This window comes from Aethalodelphis obliquidens, unplaced genomic scaffold (assembly GCF_003676395.1).
Source record: "Aethalodelphis obliquidens isolate GAN/ISIS:26980383/991018 unplaced genomic scaffold, ASM367639v1 scaffold75, whole genome shotgun sequence".
In the NCBI taxonomy this organism is placed as follows: domain Eukaryota; kingdom Metazoa; phylum Chordata; class Mammalia; order Artiodactyla; family Delphinidae; genus Aethalodelphis; species Aethalodelphis obliquidens.
Window position 1 is genome coordinate 1435382 of NW_020838019.1, and position 17873 is coordinate 1453254.

Sequence of the window (17873 nt, forward strand, 5' to 3'; positions counted from 1 at the left end):
TTCCTTAGGGAAATAGGTAAGGTAACAAGAAATTGGGAAAGCTGGGAAGACCCTCCCCAATATTTGAAGTAAAAAAATGTTTACTGGAGGTGTGTACTGCTCCACTCTTTGGTGGAGAAGTGACAGGATAGGTTTGTGTTTTATGAAAACCTAGAATGCTCTGTTATATTTCTGTGTGAGGCCCCAACACCCTAATTGCTTTTTCCTTCACTGAAATATGTGAGCTGTTCTTGGCTCTGAGGGCAGATATCTCTATGTTGGGATTGAGAATGAAAAGGTCACGGATTCAACTGCCTCAGCCATTCATCATTTGTGAGAGAACGTATGTAGACTGCTTCCTGGTCAACTCTTGAGCAATGTATTTGTTAACTCTGGGCTTAGAGACTTTCTAGAGACCCTAGAGAACAAGGAAGAATCATTTTAAGAGGCTGTGTTTTCCTCTGCTCTGATTTCTCAACCAATTCTTTCCTACTGCTTTCTCTTTTTCTATAATTTCTCAAAGTTTCTAGTCTACTGGTGGAACTTTACCTTGGTTTTTAGTGTTATTATGTGTCATTCTTAAGAATATATGCATTAAATTAATTAGGTGTGTAGGGTGGAGGTCAGGGAATATGTATTACCACTTTAGAGGGATAACGAGACAGAGGGTAGACAAGATGCACATATTCAGTATGCAATATTGAACCAAACATGATGACTAAATTAAAAACCCTGTAATTAGGACCAGTAGCCCACATAAGATATTGTTTTTATTAAAATGAATAAACTTTTAAGTGAGAACTGACCATAATCTCTGCTTTCCATAGTTACTATTGAAAGTACAAATTTAATCAAATGTTTGAAATCTTTACATGAAAGCTGTGATTTCTGGCCTATTGGTTGGGCCCATCTCCAACTGTAAGCTTTGAGTATATAAAAATGGGTACCTATAGCTATAGAAATGGCAGGAGGAAGATCAGATTCCATGAGTAATAAACTCAAGACTCTAGGTTGATCTACCATGAGACTGACTCATTTTAGAACTGAAAAATACCTTTTTATCTCCAAAGTGTTAGACTTCTTTAACATTTGACATTTTAGATTCCAAATATTATTATCTAGTATAAAACAGTGCTTTATATTTTTCTTAATTCTTAAGAGGCACAGCCCTCATGAACAGTAATGTTGATAGATACATCATTGAAGAATTATAGTTGGAACATTGACAGGATTTAAATTTTATTTCTGTACTATTTATACTAGGTTCTCACTTTAGGCTTTATATTAGAAAAACTGGATATAAGAGTGTATTCATAGTAATGTAATAATCACAGAAATTTCAGCATGTTAAAAAAGTGTTGGTAGGCAAATACATTTTGAATTTCAAATCCAAATTTTCAAATATCTGATTGTTCTTATCAATATCTAAAGGTCCTGTTATTTTACGTGTCCTCATGTTTCATCTCTTTTCTTTTAGGTCTCTTTTATTCAGAACCTTGTATTTTGTGTAGAAAGAGTTTACCGTGTGCCTGACTTTGGTGTCTGGGAAAGAGGAAGCAAATATAATAATGGCAGCACAGAGCTGCATTCGAGGTAATTTGCTGATTTCTGAGTGTTTGTTTGTTTGTTTTAATTTAAATGTGTGGAGCATGAACAAAAATCAAAGAACTAGATTAGAACTCTGGTTTCTATGTAATTTTCATCTCCTTTTTTCTATATATGATTCAGATGAAATTCACATAAAATTAAAGGAAGAGTCTGCTCTCAGTGCCCATCAACAGATGCAGGAAAAGAGCAGGGTGTCTTTCCCAGCTTCCCAAGGTGTCAGTACGTGCATATCAGTATCCAGTCCAAGGCTTGGCCTTTCTGCTCAACCAAGTCATTTTCTTTTTCCTCTCTGAAATGACACTGTTTGAAAGATCAAGTACATTAAAATTGCCAAACAGCAACTGTATATGCATTGCATGTAAAATTCCCTTTCGTGTTATAGAGCTGATTTTTATTGTAACAAGAGATACTCATACCCTTTATATTTTGTTTAACTAAAAAATGTAGCTCAATCAGTCCTATCCATTTCACAGTAAAAGATTTAAGAACCTAAAGGTTATCAGCTATAGGTCAGTTTAGTCTCTTTATTGAGACTTGAAGAAAGTTTAGGAAACACTGGTTAAGAGGAATCTGCAGCTCTCTACTTTTTTGGATAGAAGGACTAATTACACACAAAAAATTAAGCTGATATAAGATATTTAGTAAACTAAAAACTGGCTCCAGATCACTAGCTGTATAAGATCTCTTTGCCTCAGTTTCCTGATTTATAAAATGGAGATAGTAATGTACTCTACTTTATAAAGTTGTTGTAATGATTGAGTTAGTATATATAAAGCATTTGAACACCTGGCATAAGTAAACACTGAAATGTAAGTATACTCACATATTTAAGAATATTTTAATAACAAAGATTGAAACAAAAAGGATTTTTCATTTAACTCCAGACAGCTAACATACAAACTTTCCTATAAGTTTTATGATTCATATGAGGCATTTTTATAATACAGAGTAGAATAATAGCAATATGTAAGGAAGACAGTAAAGGAGAGAAATAGTTTGTGGTAAAGTGCAATTCAGACATTAAACAAATTCTGGCAAATACTAAAAATAGGAAGATAACATTATATTTCAGCTATAAGTTCTCAGCATTCCAGATTATCAGTCAAATTCAAGACAGAAAGTTTATATGATTGGAAAAGGTGATTTTTTTAAATTTACCTTTTCAGTATTTATGATTTATCAGACCCCTTTTCTGCTTTTTAATAAATATTTAATATATGCCAGTATGGTCCCACTGACATTATTTTCAGTATAAAATATTTGGAGTAGGGTTTTTCCTATTTATAAAAATTGTAGTAAGCTCAGAAAGAACCTTGGGTAAAAGTTACCATTAACCCTAGAAAGTGAGGGTATTGAGAGGTCCCTAGCACAAAAAAACAGAGGCTCCAACATGTTTTCCTGTAACTGTGCCATCTTTAAACTGAATCATTAAGGATTTTATTTCAAGGCTAGGAAGATCATTAAGTGATGTTCTTTGCTACCTTTTCCATGCAAAATTAATCTCAATTGTAGCAGGCCAGTTTTATTCAAATGGATGGGAAATGAAGTTTGCCATTTAGCTTTGGATGATGGGTTTTATACATTTAGCATTCATCTTCTAATTTTCCATGGTAGAACACTTAAAAGAACTTCAAACCTTTTTTTTCCCCAAATGTTTCTTAGCTCAGATATCCACAAGCCTATTTGAGATATGTCACCTCTGCTGCCAAAATGGTCTGTTTTGAAACTACGGGAGACCTGAGCCCTAAGGCACTCATGGACGTAGTGATGGCAGCAGTGGTGGAAGACCAATATCTTTCTTTTTTTTTTTAATTTTTTTTGACATCTTTATTGGCGTATAATTGCTTTACATTGTTGTGTTAGTTGCTGCTGTATAACGAAGTGTATCAGCTATACGTATACATATATCCCCATATCCCCTCCCTCTTGCATCTCCCTCCCACCCTCCCTATCCCACCCCTCTAGGTGGTCACAAAGCACCTAGCTGATCTCCCTGTGCTATGCAGCTGCTTCCCACTATCTATTTTACATTTGGTAGTGTATATATGTCAGTGCCACTCTCTGACTTCGTCTCAGCTTACCCTTCCCCCTCCCCATGTCTTCAAGTCCATTGTCTACATCTTCATCTTTATTCTTGTCCTGCCCCTAGGTTCATCAGAACCATTTTTTTTTTTTAGATCCCATGGTTGAACAACCTTTCCTTTGAATATGATTTACTGCTTAAATTTTAGGTTTCTAACTAAAAAAAGATTGCTTAATTAAAAAAAATCTCTTGATTAAGAATTCTCATTTTCTTTGTTCAGTAATTTTTCCCTCTAGTCTTTTTTTTTTTTTTTTTTAGATTCCATATATTATGTGCTAGCATACGGTATTTGTTTTTCTCTTTCTGACTTACTTCATTCTGTATGACAGACTCTAGGTCCATCCAACTCACTACAAATAACTCAATTTCGTTTCTTTTTATGGCTGAGTAATATTCCATTGTATATATGTGCCACATCTTCTTTATCCATTCATCTGTCGATGGACACTTAGGTTGCTTCCATGTCCTGGCTATTGTAAATAGAGCTGCAGTGACCATTGTGGTACATGACTCTTTTGAATTATGGTTTTCTCAGGGTATATGCCCAGTAGTGGGATTGCTGGGTCTTATGGTAGTTCTCTTTTTAGTTTTTGAAGGAACCTCCATACTGTTCTCCATAGTGGCTGTATCAATTTACATTCCCACCAACAGTGCAAGGGGGTTCCCTTTTCTCCACACCCTCTCCAGCATTTATTGTTTGTAGATATTTTGATGATGGCCATTCTGACTGATGTGAGGTGATACCACATTGTAGTTTTCATTTGTATTTTCTAATGATTAGTGATGTTGAGCATCCTTTCCTGTGTTTGTTGGCAATCTGTTCTGTGCTTATGCCCAGGGAGTAGAATGTAGAGCCACTACCAGTAAGGGATTAAGTCACACCTCTTAGTCTATTGCTGTAAGACATCCCAGAACTATCTGTGCCTAGTTGGATCTGATCCAAGGATTGCTTAATGCAATATCCTTGTTATATCCTTAAACTGTTCTTATAATTTTAGAAAGCCTGAAATAAAACAGTAATTCTTGCTGTAAGTACTCATACTGCCCTTTGCCCTCTAACTTTCTTTGTCATTCTCCATCTCTGCCATGCAATTCTCCTTAGCAGGAATCAGAGAGAGCACAATCTGACTATCGCCTTGATGCTCCCTAAGGCCTTGTGCTCACTGGCTTGGTAAATGTCCCTTTTTCTTTTGCCACAGTGTGCACATCCCTTCTAAACTGCATGTTGATCAAAGAAGATTACTGCCCCCGGGCCCCCAAAACATACACACATAGTATTCCTTTTTTTTTTTTAGTAAATTTATTTATTTTATTTATTTATTTTTGGCTCTTTTGGGTCTTCGTCGCTGCGCATGGGCTTTCTCTAGTTGCTGCGAGCGAGGGCTACTCTTTGTTGTGGTGCGTGGGCTTCTCACTGCAGTGGCTTCTCTTGTTGTGGAGCACGGACTCTAGGTGTGCGGGCTTTAGAGTGCAGGCTCTGTAGTTGCGGTGCACGCGCTTAGTTGCTTCGCGACGTGTGGGATCTTCCCGGACCAGGTATCAAACCCGTGTCCCCTGTGTTGGCAGGTGGATTCTTAACTACTGTGCCACCAGGGAAGTCCCTACACATAGTATTCTGAGGATAGAGGCTCTCTCTTCAGCATCCATGCTCAGCGGTCCTCTAATAATTGCAATCTGTAGCACTGTACAGTTACAGAATAATTTTTATTTAGGCCAAGCAGGAAACATTACTACCTTTTATACAGGAGGAAGCTAAAGTTTAGAAGGTTTTATAATTTCCTCCCCTCCACTCCTTAAATGATTCAAATCAAAAGTGAGTAGAGCTAGAACTGAATTCCAGGTGGTTGGCCTCCAAATCCAATGTTATTTTTACTGTATCACGTTGTAATTTGAAGTCTGAAAAAGTTTTCCTAAAGTTTGAAAGAACGGCAGGGTGTACAATCTTGGTGACATTTTGCTAAGTTTCAAGGATATCTTTGCTTAGCAATCAGTAAAGCTTGATTCAGCGTAATGCTTTTGTCAGTCCCTTCCTGATTCTACCCTTTTCAGCCCCAGGTTTGCTGGTATCTCTTTCAGTCCAAATTCTTGAATTATTTAGCATTTCTTAGATAAACTTCAGAATTGTTTTCTAAAAAGTGATCTCATTACATTTAACCAACACCATTCTCGCAGCAGCCTCACCCTTTTCAGGGATTTGGTAAAAGAATCCATTGCTCTAAGTTCAGTATAACTCTAAATGTTTCCTAAGTAACCATTCGCTGCTCTCCCGATTTTTCTGTTGACTTAACTTTCCTCAAACAACATGCTCCTTTTAGTTTCTCCTAGGGTGTCTGGAACTATTTCAAATAATTCTCCTTTTTTCTTCTGTTTATTCTCTAAGTCTTTTAATAAATTCCCTTACATTTAAAAATCTTATATTATTGGATTTAATTGCATTTTCCTTCATATATTCTTTTGGTACCTATTTATTATAACACTAATTCTTAATCCCCAGAGTTACATATCCAGGTAGTCCTCTTAACTGCTCCAAGTTTAATTCAAGTTTTTAATTTTAATATTTTCCCTTCCTCATTTATGTAAGGATATTTCTACACCTTGGGGCTATCTTTAAACCCTTTAAACCAAAACTCTGTTTTGGAGAAGAGATGAGTCTTCTATAAAATGTGAATTGAATCCCAAACCTAACTTTGAATTTTTTGGCTATTGGGAAACAAAAAGGAAAGCTGTAATAACTTAGTAGTAATTTAGTAATATATGCCCAAATGGAAAGATTATTGTAGTTATATATCCAAATGGAAAGATTATTGGGTTTTTTGTGTGTGTGGTTGTTTTTTTTTTTTTTTCTGTTTTACGGTTTTATGTTCTGTTCTCTAGGCTTTTGCAATAAAGAAAGCTATCACTAAAATATCAGATAAGTAACCACATGGCTCTACTTTACTCAGTTTAAGATGCTTTTAGTGGCCATTTTACTTCATACAGTGCTTGTTATTTAAAGTAACTACTTAGTCTCCTTAAGTCATTTTTGATGTTCCAGTCATTGAGCTATGATACAAACAGCTATCCATCCATTCTGCTTCATTTTATGTATTTTTTCTGTACTGAGCAATTCATGAACACCCATTAAAACTATAGTACTGTAAAGTCCTTTTTCTTTCAGAAAGTATGATTGGATAGCTTAGGGAGTTTAAGCATAAGGTTAATGAATAGGAGATTGTAAATTTAGTTTCCATGCTTGCCAGTTAATTTTTTGGATTCCATGGTGGGTTTTAAATCACCTAGTCCAAACCCATCATCTTTTCTAGGAAAGCTTTCATTTATGCAATAAATAGCTTTATTACAAACTATCTCCCAGGTAAACATCATTTTACTTTAGTTCCCGTAAGTAAGTGTTGAGGTAACGCCTTGCAAGAATCAAATTGGTGAATGTTCTGTTGGTTACAGTCACCTAATATTAATATGTGCATTAGCTAATCATGGAATAATTTTCTGATAATGTCTTGTGCCAGTAAAATACTTTTAATTCTTACAACATACGTATTATATTTGCCAATAAATGTAAGATCACAATAGGAGTGTGTTTCTGTTTCTAAATAGCTTGCTGTTGCCAGAGTTTTAAATAACCAGTAAATAATAAATTAACATATTTGTGAATTTCAATTAAGTCCAATTATTCAACCAATTGCATTGGGAAAGAAAATTAAAATGTTAAGAATTTGACCTTTTCTCTAGTCCAGGTACAGTGTTTCTTTCTTTTGTAATGCTTTATTTAGAAGACAGTTTCCAAATTCATCCCTTAGCTGTCTTTTTGCATCATTTTTAAACATAGAACCTTGGACTGGCTATATTATGTATCTCCTCCAGTACAGAATTTTTTATGTATTTGCCTTTTGAATAAGTTATTTTCTCTCACTTCTCAAAATACTGTGAATAGTCTTAATAACACATATACCTCGCACTGTAAGTGGAAGTTTTCTGGTATTACTAGGTTAAATGCCTGTAAGCGTTGGTGCACTGGGGGCTAATGGAGACTCCTAGGGCATTGGGGACACATCCTTAAGCAAAAAAACCAGTCGGCAGTGAATGTTTTTGCATGCATTGTCAGAGCATATGACTCCTACGGGCTCTTCTAACTCTTAAGTTCTGAGAATTTAGAATTCTTATGCAGGTACTGTTTGGTTTCCATTTGAAGTATGCAAGAATAGGTATGATTGTGCTGGGTGCATGTGCAGTTAGGAAGCTGCCTTAGGTTCTTAAATGGTTACCTATTATTTCAAATAAACAACCCCAAACTTAGAAGCATAAAACAACAACAATCTTTTATTATTGTTAACTCACATGGTTCAGAGGGTTGACTAGGCTAAGCTAGGGTGCTTAGGGTCTCATGTGTTTGCCATCAGTTGTGGCTGGGGCTAGAGTCAACTTTGAAGGCTTCCTCACTCAGGTATCAGAGTGTTGACTGGGACTTTGGCAGGAGCTGTCTGCCAGAAGACCCATATATGAAGTTTTTCCATATAGTTTCCTCACAGCATGGAGGCTAGGTTCCAAGGTTCAGTGTCTCAAAACCCACAGGCCAGGTGGGAGCTGTATTTCTTTTCATGACCTAGCCTCGGAAATCATGCAGCATAACTTTCACTACATCCTGTTTGTTAGAGTCAGTAAGACCAGGCCATATTCTAGTGATTCTCCACCTTGTGATGGGAGAAGTGTCAAAGATTTTGAAGACGTGGGCTTCGCTGGTGGCGCAGTGGTTGAGAGTTAGCCTGCTGATGCAGGGGACACAGGTTCGTGCCCCGGTCCGGGAAGATCCCGTATGCTGCGGAGCGGCTGGGCCCGTGAGCCATGGCCGCTGAGCCTGCGCGTCCAGAGCCTGTGCTCTGCAACGGGAGAGGCCACAACAGTGAGAGGCCTGCGTACTGCAAAAAAAAAAAAAAAAAAAAAAAAGATTTTGAAGACGTGTTTTGTTTTTTTTTAAACATCTTTATTGGAGTATAATTGCTTTACAATGTCGTGTTAGTTTCTGCTGTATAACAAAGTGAATCAGCTATACATATACATATATAGCCCCATATCCCCTCCCTCCCACCCTCCCTATCCCACCCCTCTAGGTGGTCACAAAGCACCAAGCTGATCTCCCTGTGCTATGCAGCAGCTTCCCACTAGCCATCCATTTTACATTTGGTAGTGTATATATGTCAATGCTAATCTCTCACATCGTCCCATTTTACCCTTCCCCCTCCCCGTGTCCTCAATGCAGACGTGTGTTAAACCACCACATATTCTTCATTTGGACTTTATTCCTTCTTGTCATTTCTCTAAAGTGACTTTGGCTATGAAAAGAGACTGTGTCCCTTGTCTTAAGTATACTAGCAGTACCACATGAATTGTTATGGAATTTGTTTAACCTGTGGAAGCATCAGGTACTTCTTCAGGCAATGAAAAGCTAGATAGCAGATTTGAGGCAGTAGGGCAGTATCTTAATCCCAGATTATTGGCTCAGTTGTTCTTGAGAACCAGGGTAAAATGATCTGCATAGATTCTAGTAGGGAAGAGAGTTTTCACCAAAGAGAAAGTAAGGATGCATTTGAAAGCCACTTACACTTCATCTCTCAGGGCTTAGTTTCCTCATTTTAAAAGTAGAGGGGATAAACAAAGGAAATGCAAGACTTGTACATCAAAAACTATAAAATATTGTTGAAAAAAATTAAGACATACAAGAATGGAAAGATATCCTGTGTTCAATGTACTCTATATCAAAAATCTGTCTTTTTTATACAAATTGACAAACTGATCCTAAAATTTATATGGAAATGCAAGGGACCCAGAATAGCCAAAACAACATTGAGAACAAAGTTGGAGGAGTCACACTTTGCAACTTCAAAATTTACTACAATAATGAGCTTACTGTAGTTATAGTAATCTTCTACAATACTTTAAAAGTGTGGTACTGGTGTAACAACAGATATAGAGATCAATGCAGTCGAATTAATGATCTAGAAATAAACCCATCTATGGTCAGTTGATTTTGACAAAGGTACAAAGATAATTGATAGAGAAAGAGTAGTCTTTTCAACAAATGGTGCTGGGACAACTGGATAGCCATATGTAAAGGAATGAATTTGGATCCTACTTCATATCATGTACAAAAAATAACTGGAAGTGGGTCAATGACTGGTAGTAAGAGCTAAAAGTATAAGACTCTTAGAAGAAAACATAGTTGTAGATTATTGTGACCTTGGGTTAGACAAGGTCACACCTTAACTATGACACCTAAAGCACAAGTAACCAAAAAAAAAAAAATTTTTTTTAAAATATGTTTTTGTGTGAACAAAAGTTTTCATTTATCTGGGATAAATGTCCAGTAGTTCATTTGGTGGGTAGTTGCATGTTTAGATTTTTAAAAAACTGCAAGCCTGTTTTTTAGAGTTCCTATATTGCTTTACATTCCTACCAGCAATGTATGAGTAGTGTAATTTCTCTGCATCTTTGCCAGCATTTGGTGTAATCACTATTTTTTGTTTTAGTTACTCTGATTGGTTTGTAGTGATATCTTATTGTGGTTTTAATTTGCATTTCCTAATGGATAATGATATTGGATCTTTTCATGTGCTTATATACCATCTGCATATCCTCTTCAGCAAAATGTCTCATGTCTTTTGCTCATTTTCTAGTTGGATTATTTTTTATTGTTGATTTTTGAGAGTTCTTTATATAATTCTTGATACGAGTCCTTTGTCAGTTCTTTGTTTTGCAAATATATCCTCCCAGTCTGTAGCTTGTTTTTTTGTTAGCGCAAAACTCTTATGAAATCCATTTTATAATTTTTCCCTTCATGGATTGGGCTTTTGGTGTAAAGTCTGACAACTCTTTGCCTAACCCTTGATTCTGATGATTTTCTCTGATGGTTTGTTTTGCAAAAGTTATATAGTGTTATGTCTTATACTTAAGTTCATGATCTATTTTGAGTTAACTTTGTATAAGGTGTGATGAGACTTAGGTTGAAGTTCTTTTTTTTTTTTTCCATATGAATGTCCAATTGCTTCAGCATTATTTGCATTTGTTGAAAAGGCCATCTTTCCTCCATTGAAATGCCTTTGTGCTGTGTTAAAAATAAAGTGGACATATTTGTATTGGTCTCTTTCTGGGTTCTATGTATCTATTCCTCTGCTAATACCACTGAGATGATCATGTCAATTTTCTTCTTTAGCCTACTAATATGGTGGATTATATTGATTGATTTTTGATTATCAAACTAGCCTTGCATCCCTAAAATAAACCTCACTTGGTCAGTTATGGTGATAATTCACTCCACATATTGCTAAATTCCATTTGCTAATTTTTTGAAAAAGGATTTTAATATCTGTATTCATGAGAGATACTGGTCTGTAGTTTTCTTTTTGTGTATTGTCTTTGATTTGTTTTGGTATCAGCTTAATGCTAGCTTCATAAAATGAACTCTGAAGTATATTTTTCCCTCTATTTTCTGTAAGAGATTGTGTAGAATTGGTGTCAGTTTTTCTTTAAATGTTTGGTAGATTTCTTCAATGAAATCATCTATGTATGGAGATTTCTTTTTTGACCATTTGAAAATTATGAATTCAATTTCCTTAATAGTTGCAGGGCTATTCAAATTATTTCATATCGGGTCAGTAGTGATAGTTTGTGCTTTTCCAGGAATCGATTCATTCCTTCTAAGCTATGTGCATCAAATTGTTCAGAGTATTTTCTCATTATCCTTTTGATGTCTGCAGTGTCTGTAGTGATATCTCGTGTTTTATGCCTAATATTGGTCACGTGTGTTTTGTCTTATTTCTTTGTTAGTCTTTCTAGAGGTTTGTCAATTTTCTTTTGCTCTTTAAAGAATCAGGTGTTTGTTTCATTCATTTTTTTCTGTTTTCTGTGTTGAATGTCATTGATTTCTGCTGTTATCTATGTTATTTCCTTCTGTTTGCTTCAGGTTTATTTTGCTCTTTTTCTAGCTTCATTACATTGGGCTTAGGTAATTGATTTGAGGCTTTTCTCTTTGCTAGTATATACATTTAGTGCTGTTAATTTCCCTCTCAGCACTTTAGTTATACTACATAAATTTTGATGTTATATTTTCATTTTCATTCAGTTCAGTCTATTTTTTTATTTCACTTGAAACTTCCTCCTTGGTTCATGTGGATTATGTAGACAGGTGTGTATTGTTTTCTTTACAAGTGTTGGGAGATGTTCCTGTTGTTGTCCTATTATTGGTTCTAGTTTGATGCCATTGTGGTTAGAGAACACAGTATGATTTCAGTTCTTTTATAGTCTTGAGATTCTGTTTATGGCCAAGGTATGATCTCTTGGTATATGTTGGTGGGCACTGGAAAAAATATATATATTCTTGTTATATAGAATTTTATTAGTTGATTTGTGCTGCTATAACAAAGTACCATAGACTGGGCAGCTTAAACAACAGGAATTTGTTTATTATACTTCTGGAGGCTAGAGTATCCAAGATCAAGTTGCCAGCCATTTCTGTTCTCTGGTGAGGACTTTCTTCTGATTTGCAGATGGTCAGCTTCTTGCCATGTCCTCTCATGGCAGAGAGAGAGAGAGAAAGCAAGCTTTCTGGCATCTCTTCTTAAAGGGATACTAATCCCCAGACTTCCCTGGTGGTCCAGTGGTTAAGACTCCATGCTTTCACTGCAAGGGGTGCAGGTTTGATCCCTGATCAGGGAACTAAGATCCCACATGCTGTGTGGCATGGACATACTAATCCCATTATTCATTGGGGCCCCACCTTCATGACCTAATCTAAGCCAAATTACCTCCCAAAGGCCCATCTCCAAATACTTGGGCTTGGGACTTCAGTTATATGCTTTCTTTTGCTTTTTTGCATGATACTTCTTTTTAAAATCCTTTTACTTTCAACCTGCCTATATTGTTGTATTTGAAATTAGTTTCTTGTAGACAGTATATAGTTGGGTTATGTTTTTAAATCAACTCTGCCAATCTTTCTTTTAATTGCTGTATTTAGACCTTTTACATTTAATGTAATTATTGATATGTTTGAGCTTAAGGTTTACTCTCTCTCTTTTTCATTTCTCTGTTTTCTTTTTCCTACCTTCCTGTGGGTTCTTAAACATTTTTTAGAATTCCATTTTGATTTCTCTATAGTGGTTTTGAATGTATCTTTTTTATAGCTTTTTAGTGGTTGCTCTATATTATTATGTATACATATGTACTCAGTGTATTGATGTCATCATTTTACCAGTTAGAGGGATTATCGAAAGCTTACCTTTGTTTGTGTCATGTTACCCTCCCCCATTTATTATAATATAATTATCTTACATATTTCCTCCATATACATTTAGAACCACAGTGTTATAACTTTTGCTGTAACTGTCAAACATAATTTATAAAACTCAAGAGGAGAAGAAAAACCTATTGTATTTATCAGTATTTTTGTTTACCATATTCTTTCTATCTATCTATCTAGCATTTCCTTTCTGTTTTGAGAACTTACTTTAGTCAAACTTTTAGGGTAGATCTGCTTGTGACAGATCTCTTATTTTTCCTTCATCTGAGAATGCCTTGCTTAAATAAATAGAATATATTTATTGGTATAAGGTTCTAGGTTGACAATTCTTTTCTTTCAATGCTTAAAAACTCTTGGGTCACATCCTTTTAGCTTTCATGGTTTCCTATAAGTAAGTCACTGTTATTTAATTGCTTTTCCCCTGTAGGTAAATTGTTTTCTCTGGCTACTTTCAAGATTTTTCTTTGTCTTTAGTTTTCAGAAGTTATGATGTGTTCTAGAATGGATATTTTTATTTTATTCTGTTTGAGTCTCACTCAGCTTTTTGTCTCTTGCTAATTGGGAAAATTTCTGCCATTGTTTCAAGTGCTTTTTTTTTTTTTTTTTAACTCTGTCCTTTCTCTCCTCTCCTTCAGGAAGTCCAATGACATGAATGTTAAATCTTTGTTAAAGTCCCACAGGTCCCTGAGGTTCTCTTCTTTTGTTTCTTTTAAGTCTAGTTTCTCTCTTTTGTTCAGATTTGATTATTTCTATTGTTTTATCTTCCAGTTTAGCTATTCTTTCTTCTGTCTCCTTCATTCTGTTCACTGAGCTTTTGATTATTGTATTTTTCAGTTTAAAAAATTTGCTGTGACTTTCTGTTTCTTAGCTGAGACTTTCTCTTTTCATTTGTTTCACTCATATTCACAATTGCTCACTGAAGCCTTTTTGTCATGGCTGCTTTAAAATCTTAGATAATTCTCACATCTCTTTTGTCTCAGTGTTTCTATCTATCGATTGCCCTTTTTTATTCAGTTTGAGATAGTCCTGTTTCTAGATATGATGAGTGGTTTTTTAAATTATTAGTATTGAGACATGGATTTTGGGGGTATTATAAGACCCTGGGGACTTTACTTTTTTATTTTAGCTGTATTTTTTGCCACCACTCTGGCAGGGGAAGCGGGTAGGCACATCACCCCATTACTGCCAGGTGAGAATGTAAGGCCAGGTTTTTTTTTTGTTGACACCCAAGATGGAGACTCTTCATTACTGCTGGGTCTGGGTTGTTATGTCTAGCTCCCCAGTAGGCTTCCATTAATACCTCCCTGGCTGGGAACGATGGAAGTACCTCATTACTGATTTCCAGTTGACCTCCACTTACATGACAGGGAAAGGGTGTGGCCGCTTTACAGCTGGGCATTAGTGAAAGTTTTAATTCTCCACTGGACATCCTCTGGCACCATCCCAAGAGGAAGGGGAGATTCACCTAATTACTGATGGGTGGGAATGAAAGTTTAGGCACCCTATGTGATCTCCACTGACACTGAGGTGTGAGAGGGGAGACTTTTGTCATCCATCAGGAATGAAAGTCTTGACTTCCTCCTTGGATTTTTCTGACACCACCACAACTGAGGTGGTTGGATGTTGGATGCAGTTCCTCATTATAGACTCAGGAGTGTAGAAGTCTAAATTTCCCACTCAGCATTTACAGGGGTGGGTGGGAGTAGGGTCACAGTTTTTTTGAGTGGTTATTGTCTAAAAGTTTTCTATTTTGCTAGGCTGCCCTTTTCCTGGTCCATTGGCTTTTGTTGGGGATTTTTTGTATGCACCTACCTACATTTCCTAGTTGTTGGTTTCTTCAGCTCTAAGTCTGGTATATATGAGGCAAAAAGGGTACTCAGGAGACTCACCATAGTGCTGTTCTTAGAATCCTGAGGTTCCTAGGCAGTCTGCCTTCTTTCCATTTTTCTGAGCCTTTTTATCTTTGTTTATGCAATGTCCAGGGTTTTTCATGGTACTTAGATGAATAAGGAAAATTATGTCAACTCCACCTTCCGTTCATGTATTTCATTTAATTTTTTCAGTCTTTTGTTCCTTTTTATTGACAAGTAGTATCCCATTGTACAGATAAATCACAGTTTGGTTTATCCATTTTCTGTTGATAGGAATTTGGGTTGTTGACAGTTTGGGGCTATTAAAAATAAACCTGTCCTGACTATTTGGATCCAGATCTTTTTGTTAACATATATTTTTATATCTCTTGGAAAATACCTGAGTAGAATTCCTGAGTTATATAATAAGTGTTTTAACTTTTTAAGAAACTGCCAAACTGTTTTTTGAAAGGAATTTACCATTTTTCATTCCTACCAATAATGTATGGTAGGAATTTCAATTGCTCCACATCTTTGTCTACACTTGGTATTGTTAGTATTTTTATTTTTAATCATTCTTATGAGTATGTGGTCATTTTAATTTGTATTTTCCTGTTGACTAATTTTATTGAGCATCTTTTCATGTGGCATTTATGTATCTTCATGTATCTTCATATATCTTCATTTTGAAGTGTCTGTTCAAGTCCTTTTCTCACTTTGAAAATGGGTTGTTTGTATTCTTACTGAGTTTTAAGAGTTCTTTGTGTATTCTGGATACAAGTCTTTTGTAAGATATGTGTTTTACAAATATTTTCTTCTAGAGCGTAACTTGCCTTTTCATTTTATTAATGGTATCTTTTGAATATCAGAGATATTAATTCTGATGAAATCTAATTTATCAGAATTTTTTATGGTTAGTGTTTTATGTGTCTAAGAAATTTTTGCCACTTCAAAATTGAGAAGATTTTTTCCTAGGTTTTGTTCTGAAAGATTTATAGTTTTAGCTTTTACATTTAAGTCATGATCTATTTCAAATTAGCTTTAGTGTACAGTGTGAGGCAAAGATTGAGGTTCATTTTTTTTTCCATATGGATATTTCATTATTCCAACACCATTAAAGACTATTCTTTCCCCATTGAATTACCTGGCTCTTTGATCATATACATATGGGTTTATTTCTAGACTATTTTATTGATTTATATGTCTGCCCTGACCCATACTATACTGTACTAATAATTGTTGCTTTATGGTAAGTCATGAAATCAAGTAGTCCTTCAGCTTTTTTTTTTTTTTAAGTAATAAATAGCTTTATTTAAAACCAAGAAGAACTGCTCTACGCTACCACAGATTCTTCTCATCTTTTCAGAAATTTCTTCTTTTGCCTTCATAGTCATGGAGCTCTTCTGCCTCCGAAGTAGTCCTTCAATTTTGCTCTCATTTAAAAAAACTTTGTTACTAACCCAGGACTTTACATTTTCACATACATTTTAGAATTAGCTAGTCAATTTCTACAAAAATGCCTGTTGATATTTTGATTGGGATTGCATTGAATCTATAGATCATTTTGGAGAGAACTGACATCTTAATGATCTTCAGTTTTCCAATCTGTGAACATGGGATAGCTCTTTATTTATTTAGGTCTTCCTTAATTTTTTCAGAAATGTTTTTCAGTGTTCAGGTCTTGCATATATTTTGTTAAGTTTATGATAAAATATTTCATGTGATAGTAAGTGGTATTTATTTTTAACTTTAAATTTCCAGATGTCCATGGCTAGTTTGTAGAAATAAAATTGATTTTGATAGTGATCTTGTCTCCTGGGGCCTTGCCAGATGTCCTTAATAGCTCCAGTAGCACATTTTTGTAGATTCTTTAGGATTTTCTATATCTGTGATCATATTGGCTATGAGTAAAATCTTATAGTATGAGTCACTCACCTTTGTGCTTTCACTTTTGTAATAAAAACAAAAAAATCTGTTCCTTTTCTTAGCTCATCTTTGAGGTCCTGGATTTCACTTTATTCCTATAAACTGCATTGCTTTATCAATTCCAAGGTATTTTAAAACTTAAAATAGGCATCTGAGAGTTAATGTGTCAAAAGTTTCTCAGGTATGCAAATTAGGACATTGAATTATAAGTTTTTGTTTTCTTCTCTTTATCTTCCACCTGATCACTATCTCCATACATTAATTATCCTTTTTTAAAATTGAAGTATAGTTGATGTACAACATTATATAAGTTGCAGGTGTACAACATAGTGATTCACAATTTTTAAAGGTTCTGTTTCATTTAAAGTTATAAAATAATGGGTATATTCCTTCCCATTCATGTATTTTAAAATGTTTCCCACCTATTTACTATCCCATAGTAAAATTAATGCTTACTTGTTTAACATTTCATGTAAAACAACCCATAGAAAATATAGATTGTGATGACATAAATAGCTTAGAACAGTGGTTCTCAAATTTAAAGTCCATTCGAGCACGTGGAGGGCTTGTTAACACCCCAGTCCCAGAGAGCAGTGAGAACTGGCAAGTTTCCAGGTAATGCTGCTGCTTTGGGAACCACACTTTGATAATCACTGCTTTAGAGAAATGATGACAGGTCATCATCATTGATGACAGGTCACAATCATTCCAAATGATTAATGGAATATGCAGTTTCTTTGAGAAAAAACAAAAAAATTGCAATAACTAAAATAAACTAGATATTAGATCTAAAATATTTAAAGGTTGATATTTATCAGATGACAGTGTCATATATTTTTAATGAAATTTGGGTCTTCCCATTTTCCAGCACTATTGTATGAGGCATTTGAGAGGCCAAAGGGGTACACATTTTATTTCAAAGAGAAGAATATAGCAAAAAATGAGAAGTATGATGATCATTTGCTCTGTGAGCATAAAATAATGCCTATTTTATTGGACCCTAAGCAAAGAGTATTTGAATGGGTATATTAAACTACACTCTGTGGTAAGTGTATGGCATGCAAAATCTTTTCTAGGGCTCCGAATTGACATCAGAAAAGCTCTGTTAGTTGATCAGAGCTAATGATGCCCACCCTGGTGT

General features: G+C 35.2%; 1 protein-coding gene across 4 annotated transcripts in view; it reads left to right on the forward strand.

Moving 5' to 3' along the window:
• PHKB (phosphorylase kinase regulatory subunit beta) overlaps positions 1-17873 on the forward strand; it is a 193773-nt gene that overhangs the window by 46499 nt on the left and 129401 nt on the right. For all 4 annotated transcript variants that reach the window (XM_027092140.1, XM_027092138.1, XM_027092141.1 and 1 more), the window contains one exon: positions 1457-1572. In XM_027092140.1, the coding sequence (XP_026947941.1) occupies positions 1457-1572 (116 nt within the window). The remainder of the gene's footprint in view (positions 1-1456; positions 1573-17873) is intronic.